Here is a 10,100-nt window from a genome sequence, read left to right as displayed (position 1 = left end):
AATGCAATTTTTTGTTTGGAAAGGACGTTACAAATTGAATGTTAGTTTGAGAGAGATACGCGTATTTTCCACAAGAAAAATTTATATTTTTTCCTAGCTTTTACATCAATGTGCCAGGCCGTAGCATTATTCTGCTCAACCAAATTAGACTAGACCAGGAACGAAGCCCCGACATAGCCATGCCGAAGCAAACCAACACGAAGAAAAATTCTACAACACCAAAAGAAAAACTTCCCCAGAAATTGCAAGCTACAACCATGAAACATTATTAAATTAACAAGGTGAACATTCATAAACTACAACTGATAATGAGCTAATCTCACGTAACTGTCAAAGTGAAAAAGATACATTTACTTCCCAATCTAACTAATAAAAACTACAAACAATCACAAAACAAGAATTCTTTTGCACAGGGGACATACATCTCTTATAACACAGTTAACTAATTGTAACAGCAACAACTTATATGGGTGCTGCACACGTTGTTCTAAAATGACCAGTCTGATTGCAACGACTACAATGCACAACTCGCTTCACACGGCCACGGTCTTCTGCTCGCACTCTCTTTTTTCTTGGTCTTCCAGGTGGCCGGAGTGATTTGGGTGGGTTAATAAGAACTTCGGCACCTTTGCTGCCATTTGGATCTCCCTCAGACAACTCTCTCCATAGAGATTTATCAGGGATTGGATGTATAGTTTGTGAGTATGTCTTGCGATAGGTTGCAACAGTAAAACAGCTCTCAGTAAATCGATGGACGTTCTGCCTGCAAGAGAGAAGTGCTGCCACAGCATGTGCACAGGGCAAACCATACAACTGCCAGCCTCGACAAAGGCAGCAACGATTCCGAATGTCGACAATATTTGTTCCTTCATGAGATATAACTTCAAATTCAGCTTCATTAGCACGAAGCACCTGATAAGTGCGAGCACGCTCCAGAGCCTCTGCAACACGCCTCTCCGCAGAAGGCACGAGTATCGATGTCCATTGCATACTGGTCTCTCGGCGTTCGTTGAACCAAGTCATTAGCTGCCTTCTAATGCACTCCATCATCTGAATTATTGGAAGCCCAGACGCCTCCAGAATCCAAGTATTTAACGATTCAACTATGTTAGCTGTTAAATGACCAAAGCGTGTTCCCTCAAAATAGGCTGTAGCCCACAATCGAGGGGGGATTCTTCGAATCCAATATGCAGCATCTTGTGAAATCTCTTCGATTTCCAAAATTTTTGCTTCAAATTCAATCACGGTGAGAGCATGAGCAGCCTCCCACAGAAGGTTAACAAGCATTGTGTTATTAAACTCCTTGCGAAAGCTTTCGCTCAAGTGTCGCATACAAAATCCATGAAATGCGGTTGGAAAATTTGCTTCCACTCCATCTACAATTCCCTTCTGCCTGTCTGACAAAATGGTAAGCCTGGGCATGTTTTCTGTATTAATTTCAAGCAGGTTGTGAAGTTCAGACAGAAACCACATCCAATTATCATCATTCTCCTCATCAACTACACCAAATGCAAGAGGAAACAGAGCACCATCACCATCAAAACCAGTAGCAAGAAGCAAAGTACCAAGATACTTGCTTTTCAAATATGTCCTATCAAGCCCAAGGAGTGGGCGACAAGCATTAAGAAAACCATAAATTGATGCCTGAAAGGATATGAAGAGACGCTGAAAGCAGTTATCAGTTGGGTTTCCATAAACAGATGAAATACTCCCCGGGTTTGTCCGTTTAACCTGTTCACAGTATGGTGGAAGCAAGCGATACCCTTCTTCGAAGGATCCACGCATAGCAGCCATGATCCGCTCCTTGCCTCGCCAAGCTTGCTTGTATGATAAGGTGATACCATGAACCCGGTGAATTTCTTCAAGTATCTCCTTTGGCTTGTAATTGGGGTTCTCCCTGAGCCGTTGCTCCACAGAATTTGCAACCCACTGAACTGAGGCTTGCTGATGGCCAAGATGAGCAATTCCTCCACATGTATGAGCCTCATGGATTGTCCTGATTGTGAAAGTTGGAACCCCTGGGAGCTTTGCAGCATGAATGCGCCAGGGACATCCTTCACTGGCACATTTGGCAGTAAAACGAGTCTTGTCAGATTTAATTGTCTGCATTTCAAAGTGCAGGGCAATAGCTGTATCCCTCAAGGCTCTTCTACAGCTCTTGACATCGGGGAACTCTTGCCCCACTGAGAGCTCAAAAGTGGGACTAGCAATAACTGCACGAGCCTGGATTACATGACTGGAATCGAGTACAAGGGACTCCTCAATGGAAAGATCTTGTGCAGGCTCAATCCCCATTTCCTGGCTTTGATCAATAGCTAGTTCCAGATTGTCATCAAGTTCTTGGCTTTCTGAAACAGCCAGTTCATGGTTCTCAGATAAAGCTAACTCATGATTCTGTCCAGTAAGAGCCAACTCGTGGTCATCATGGTCAGGTTTCCGATCCATACCTAACTCATTCTCATGACCATAACTGTGACCATCATCCCCTTCTTCATGGCCTTGCCCTAAGCCCAGTTCATGGTCATGGGCATGTCCTAAATCCACTTCATGGTCATGAGTCTGTCCCAAAGCCAAATGATGCTCATGAGCTTGTCCCAATTCCAAATCATGGTTCTGCCCAAGTCCCACATTATGATTGTGGCCCAGAACCAACTGCTGATTCTGCCCAAGGACTAAATTGTGACTTTGCCCAAGTATCAAATCATGGTTAGCCATTTACTTTATCAATCACCGTACACAAAGAATATCAATAACACCTTCCGATTATACTGAAGAATGCCTGCCAAGCAAAATGATATTGTTAGTCTGAAAAATCATAAATCTCTTTCACATCCAGTACCATTGCTGATAAAAGGTACTACATATGATAGAACATACCAAACTTGGCAATCCACCCTTAATAATTCTTAAGCCTCTTTTAGTTCTCAAATTTGCAAACCCCCAAATCAGATAATTAATTTTCAAAGTAAGAGCTATTAGTACTGACTTTCAAAGTTATAGTACTCAGACAAAGACAACAAGCACAAAGACCATAAGCATATAAACAACATACCAAACCCAGGCATACACATGGAGCTGCTCACACTCTTTTAGATATTAAAAATAAATCAAACAGAAGAATCACAGCTCAGCTGCTGTTATCATATGTTCACATCTAGATTAGCTAATCTGTAAATCCACAACAGCTTTAAGACCAAAATGCCACCAAAGGTTCCACCGACACCTCTATTCTACAACTCTACCCACACAAACCAAGACATGGGAAGAAGTTCAAGATACATCAAAGTTAACTGCTTAACCAAAATAGTCATCACGTCTTTGGGTTGCAAAGAACAGGTAAGATAAAAAAGAAACTGAAATTTTGAATCTTATACATTTTACACTTTTTTCTTTAGGCCTCGAGACGTTTTACACAATGGAGATCCTAGTAAACACAAACCTCCAAAACGATTAATCTTAACACAATCATCTAACCACCACTCAACTGAGCTTCACATAGTAATCCTATCCTATACTGAAACTCCGAAATATACAAAACGTAGAACCTTGAGCTTCAAATCTACAGATTTTAGGTTCACAAATCTTCAAGAACAAAAAGACGAAGCCCCTTCCATTTGTTTCACTAAGCTATCCACTCCCAATCAAAACCAACAAACCCGCATGGAACAAACATCAACAAAAACCAAATCACAACCAGCACGCAAAACAACCACAAAACACAAATCAACAGCTCAAGAACTAAAATATCACGAAAACAAGTACAACCCATCATTCAAAACCTCAAAACAGCGAAATCCAAAGAAAAAGATAGTACCTTCACTAGTCGAAACCCTAGCTCCAAACCCAAAATTACATCCTCAGAAGCGCCAAACACCCACAGGAACTAGTTCTTGCCCAAAACCTGGAAAATCCGAGGCCTGGAAGCTTCAATCTAAAATCCAAACGAGAATTGAGAATTAGGGTTTGCCAGAAAGAGAGAAAATGGAGAGGAAATTTTTTGAAACTGAAACAAGAAATTTGAAAATCAGGGGTAGGGTGGATTTGGCGGGTAACGGGAGAAAATCGGAAATTGGGTGAGGGAAGGGCAAGAGGCGAGGAGGGTTGGAGGGGTGGGATTGGGAAATTGGGAGGGGCAGAAGAGGAAGAGAGTATGTGAGGGCTGAGAAGGGAAATTACAGGTTTGGGGGTGAGGGACGAGAGGGGGTATTTTAGGGAAAAAGATTGGTTCATTTGGGGTGAATTTCTGTTGGGTTTTCTGGAGTTACTGTTTTGTCCTTGCGGCAGTTCGAGGGGTTGGATTAAATTGGAAAGGCTATGGGGTTAGAGTCTTTGACTCTTTGACTTTGAGTTCAACTAGTCAACTAATTAACTAGGCTTAGGGCTTTTTTTTACTAATAAAAAAAAAAATCAAATTTATAAATCCTAAAGTTTTAAGTTTTCGTGTGATTTCAATTTAGTTTTAAAGTTAATGTACAATTTCAACAATTAGATCATTATGTCAACCGATTTTTTAATTAATTAACAGTATGTCACATTGGACCAATCAATTAATGTCACATGACTCTCATTTGACATGTCATGTGCCAATTGTATGCTTCGTGTAACACAAATACTTTAAATTATAAATATAGTCTAAGTATTTTTGTTTAAAAAAAACAAATAAGTTAAAAACAAAATCTTTATTTAGGATATATTTGTAATTTAAAGTAATTGTGCCACGCGACACATACAATTGACACATGATGTGCCACACGAGAGCTACATGACATTATTTAATTGGTCTGACTTGACATATTGTTAATTAATTGGACAGTGAGTGGACATGAGAACCAATTTGAAATTAAAGGAAAACCTAATAACTAAATTATTGAAATTGAAAACTTATGGACTAAATTGAAATCGAAAGAAAACCTAAGGATTAAATTTATTTATTTTTTCCTTTTTTTTTTTTTTTCTTAATTGCGTTAGGAACCAAGAATACTTTTGTCTCCCTTTGTTAAAATATATATTTTTTTCTCTTTTTAAAATAAAAATTAACAAATAACTCAAACATAAAAGATAAAACACTCCTAAAGTACAAAAACATTTTTTTTAACCATTATATCACATTAGAACACTCTTTCAAACTTAAAAAAAATAAAAAAAATACCTTCCACAAAACATTACCAAATAGAACCTTCAACTTCTGTCAGTCCCATATAATATATTTAGGTTTTGAATAATCCGATTATTTATGAAAATTAATAAATATTATAATTTTACTAAAATAGGTGGGCATAACTTTTGTTGAAATTTTTGAAAAAGAAGTAAGAGTAACATAGGAAAATGAGAAATTCACATTTTCACATTTAAAAATCAGACAATTATTTTATAAAAGATACAATTATATCAAAACAAAATAATACTTTTTCTCTTTTTCTGGTGTTATTTTCATAAAAAGATATATCCAAATAACTAGGTTTTTTTCTTTCTTCCTAAGCATATAAGAATTAGGTTAAAGTTTGGACTTTGGGGTTTGAATGGTTAAATTGTGTGAGAGGTTATGCGTTCAAATATTTATATTATATATATAGTATATGTGATACTCTAGAAAGTTAGTCCTATATTGGGAATATGAAATGGCCACATTGAATGTGTTGATTAAAAATGTGCTCATAGGTGTTAATTACTTAATTCCCACGTTGATTTCTTATTATGTGAGATTGTGCTTTATAAGTTGTAACGTGACTAATCATTCCGGTGTAATAACACAGATGTGACTATCACTTTATTTAGGTTATTAGAGTATATTTGTATCCGTAATGGGGGAATTAAGTGTGGTCCTTAATTTTCTCATTCATGAGCTCTTTCTCAGGTAGGGTTGACATTGAGTTAGATTTGATACAAATTTAGGAAGCAATATCAAATATCAAACACGATTTTATATCGAATCAATTTTGAATCTGATTCTAAATAAATTTTTGAAAATGCAGATGTAATTTGAATTTTGACACAGTAGTTAATAAATACAAGGCTTTGATTTTTCCTTTTTAGTTCAATTCAGTTACAAATGAATTTTAAGAACTAAATTTAATTATTCACACTTTGATCTTGTTAGTATAGTGATTGAATCTTAATCAAGACGAATTCATGCAAAATCGAATTTTTGTGGTGTTTTTATGGTTATAGTGATGTTGTTGTTGGTATGGTATTGTGTTATTGATGAAGGAATGATGTTTTTGGTTGTGGTGTTATTGAAAATGGGTGAGAGTTGTAAAGTATAGTTTATTTATTTATTTTTATTGTTTGTTGAATATTGTTAAAGTGTCAAAATGAAAGATTTTTGGTGTTTAGATGAGTTATGGGTGAAGATGGAGGAGTTGGCATGGCTTGGTCTGATTTGGGTGAAGTGAGGAGAAAGGTGGTGAAAAGTTGGGATTTTTGGTATATTTCGAGCGTTGGAGGCTATTGCTAGGGGGTTTTGATCGATCAAAATCTATTTCGATCGATCGAATATAGCATATAATAGCATTATCGAACCTTCGATCACAGACTGTTCGATCAAAATTGTCAAGAGCAAGAACAGAAGAGAGAAGATGTGCAGTGGATAGGGTTTAAAAGTAATTAGTGTAAACTAGGGTTTAGAGTTTTATGAGTAAACCCCAATTGATAGTGAGATAAATTGCAAGCGCTGGATTGGAACGTTCAGTGATTTTAAAAGGAAATTTAAGCAAGTGCTGTAAGTAACCTCCCTTCAAAAGTAGTGAAGTTATTTTTCATGAATTTATGTATTAGTATTTTGTTTAGAATAAAAAGTATACAATAATATTTTTATTGTGACAAACCCCTTCCCCCATCCCAATTTTCTCTCAAAAAGTTAACTTCAAAACATTCCAATTGTTTTCATTTTTTATATTACATTAATAACTTTTTATACTATTTAAACAAAAAAATCTCTATAAAATAAAACTTTTTCACTTTTCCATATAAATAATTCAAAACTTATTTATATTTTACATCACATCATTAATTTCATATTACTATTAAAAAAAGAAAACCTCAAAAAGCTTTACCAAACACACCCTTCCCCCTTTCTCTTTTGAGTCTCATGGTACATTTCCCACAACCAAAGTCTAAGAGTCTTATGTACATTTCTCTATTTCCCCCTTTTATTTATTTATTTAATTTTTTTTTGTTTTTGAAGGTTGCTAAGAAAATCTATAAAATTGGAAAAAATATATAAAAGAAAACTCCTTCGACTAAGAACCGATTTTAAAATAGTCCCATAAATTTCAAGTGTGCTAAAGTGACCCATCAAACTATGAAGGTGTGCCAAAAATGTCATTTTTTTTTTCCAAATAATACCATTATTTTCTTAAAAACTAAAATAAAAAATAATTTTTAAACAAAAAAGAGGGGGGTGGATTAATACAAAAAATATGATTTTTTATTTTATTTTCAGATAAATGAAACCAGTATCTACAATTGGTCTAACTTACAAATCACTACATGCGATATAAACATAATTTAGAGGTCATCAGGGTAGGCTAAAATGACAATTTAGTCCATGCAGTCAAAACACTTGACATATTCCGTTAGTGTTTATGTTAGCACCAACAAAATGATGACATGTCTCACTCTTAGGTTAAAAAAAAGAAGAAGGAAAAATACAAAATTAGTTCATGTGCTTTACTTGATTTACAATTAAATCTATGTGGTATTAAAATAAACTCAGAGGTCCTTGTGGCATGCTAAAAATACAAATCACCCCTCTAATCAAATTACGTCAAAACATTTGGCAGATTCTATTAGTGTATCACGTTAGTGATGATAAAATTACGACACATGTCACTGTTAATAAAAAAACCTAAAATTACGACACTAATGTCTATCATTTATTGGACAGCACAAAAAACCTAATTTGTATCAAGTCTCTATAAAAACTTTATGTGATATTAGAACGTTGCAATGTGACACGAGCCGTGACAAATACATATGAATTTGAAAAATGTAAATCTTACTTAGGGTTTCTTCTCACCCCTTCCATTAAAAGATAACACATGGGAATCGAGGAGATCTCCATCTCTTCCCAAGGTCTACTCATAGTAGAAGTATCGAATTTATCACAAAAATATATTAATCAAGGCTTTTTAATTCAAATATGTTATTAAATATATATCAATTGGTCTTAAATCTTAATATCCTTGATGACAAGTTGAAATGTCGTCGGGGAGATTTTGGTCAATAAGAAGTTTTTCACTTTTTTAATTTTTTAATTTTTTAACTTTTCGTAATCATTTTCTCCACCCAGAAAAGTAGAAAGCAGTTGGTTTGACGGTCAACCAATCAAAATTCTCATATCATATGGGCTATCACTTAAAGAAAGAGACCTCCAGGCACCAACTAGTTCGGAGAATCTAAAAGTTAATACTGTGTCACCGAGTCAAGTGAGACGGGCAATATCATTGGTCCACATCATTAGTAACCATGCTATCTCTTTCAATCTCATGCACCACACCCTAGTTTCTTTGGCCGGTGGCCTGCCTATTCCACCGACATGTCACAGCTATTCCTCCTTTTCTTCATCAAAAAAAGCACCACTTTCATTAATAAAAAATATTATTTCTTTATTCCTTAATTTCTCTTTTCGTATTCAATAAAGCAGACCTCTATCTTATTAGACAAGTTTCCTTTTCTTTTTTTTCTTTTTTTTTTTTTAATCCAAAAAAAGAAGCTAGGTGTCCAAGTACTATATAAAACAGACCACTTTCATTTGGATATGAATGTTGAAAATATCATTAATTATAGAAAGATGAACTAAAGGTTATGAAATATTTGTGAACAAAGTAATTGCATAAAGAATACTCTACATTCCTGTCTTTATTTTTTTTCCTACATTAAAATATGAATATGCTACGTATCATATTTGTATCACATAACTATCTGTTATCTCACAATGCTGATGTGGCAACTTCAACTAACCCTTGGATCAGTCATTGTTAAAAAAAATAAATAAAAAAAATCTAAGCGTTGACTAGGGCTGTCACGTCAACATTGTAACATAATTGTGAAATAAAAATGTAATATATAGTATTGAGTAATGATTCATTGTCACATTTTTATACAACTTTTCACCACCTTGCCTATGTAGCAAGGTGATCCCCTACTACTTTTTGAGTTTTAAAAATAAAATAAAGTGAGTGACCACCTTGCCACATAAGTAAGGTGGTGAAAAGTTGTATGAAAAGGTGGCAATGAATCATTACTCTATAGTATTACTATTAAAATATTCATTCCCATTTTGAAACACTTTATATCCCACTTTTTCTCATTCTTTAAAATATGAAAAAAATTATATTTTAGCCCCTTAAACTACAAGGCATTTTTTATTTTTAAATTTAAATTTATTAGTTTTTTTTAATTAAAAAATGACACGTGACGGGGGTATTATAAGCATATTTCAACAAAATTGGTCTTTTTGAAACTTTTGGTAGTTTGGGGGACAAGAGTCGAAAGATTGATGGTTTGGGAGGCTACTTCCAAAATGGCTGGTAGTTTGGATGGCTTAAATATAATTTTCCCTTAAAATATTTATTAAACCCCACTGAAATGCTATAGCGAGTTTTTACATTAATTATAACATTTTGTTCAAAATCAAGGATGATGATAAAAAAACAAAAAACAAATATAGAGGCAATTTAGTATGGACATAAATGTCTTACAAATTATTACGAAGAAAATTTTTTAAAAGCGACATGTGTCTCTTGATATATGAGAAGCACATTATTTTTTCAATAATATGTTATTCTCACATATTTTTTTAATACTATTAATAAAAAAACCATGTGATTCTTATATGTTTAAGAGACATGTTATTTTTAGAAAGTGGCTTACAAAAATTCCTCTAATTATGAAATTTCTATCGTAAAAAACATGAGTAATGCTAGAGGTACTAAATTTTTTACTAAGAAATAGATATTAAGATGACGTGAAGCTTATTCATTGGTATCCGTAAATTTTTTTTTTATTAATCGTTGCTAATACTTCCTTTTTTTTTTTTTTTTTTTTTTTTTTTTTTTTAAAAAAAAAAAAAGCTCAACAACCAACGCAACAAACAGACG

General features: G+C 34.2%; 1 protein-coding gene across 1 annotated transcript; it reads right to left on the bottom strand.

Annotated features, from left to right (window-relative positions):
* Window positions 1-265: 265 nt before the first annotated feature.
* On the bottom strand, window positions 266-4,154 carry LOC133851913 (uncharacterized). Its single transcript, XM_062288539.1, has 2 exons — window positions 3,815-4,154; window positions 266-2,779 (listed from the first exon to the last, which is right to left on the bottom strand). Exon 2 carries the CDS (start codon window positions 2,713-2,715, stop codon window positions 463-465), a length of 2,253 nt encoding a protein of 750 aa, XP_062144523.1. The 5' UTR covers window positions 2,716-2,779; window positions 3,815-4,154; the 3' UTR covers window positions 266-462.
* Between the last annotated feature and the right edge of the window lie 5,946 nt (window positions 4,155-10,100).

The sequence above is a fragment of the Alnus glutinosa genome, chromosome 12 (assembly GCF_958979055.1).
Source record: "Alnus glutinosa chromosome 12, dhAlnGlut1.1, whole genome shotgun sequence".
In the NCBI taxonomy this organism is placed as follows: domain Eukaryota; kingdom Viridiplantae; phylum Streptophyta; class Magnoliopsida; order Fagales; family Betulaceae; genus Alnus; species Alnus glutinosa.
The sequence above is the reverse complement of the archived record's forward strand: the minus strand, read 5'-3'. Positions and strand labels throughout refer to the sequence as shown.

Excerpts from the sequence above, each read along its gene's own strand:
- LOC133851913 (XM_062288539.1), bottom strand. The coding sequence starts at position 2,715 with ATGGCTAACCATGATTTGATACTTGGGCAAAGTCACAATTTAGTCCTT.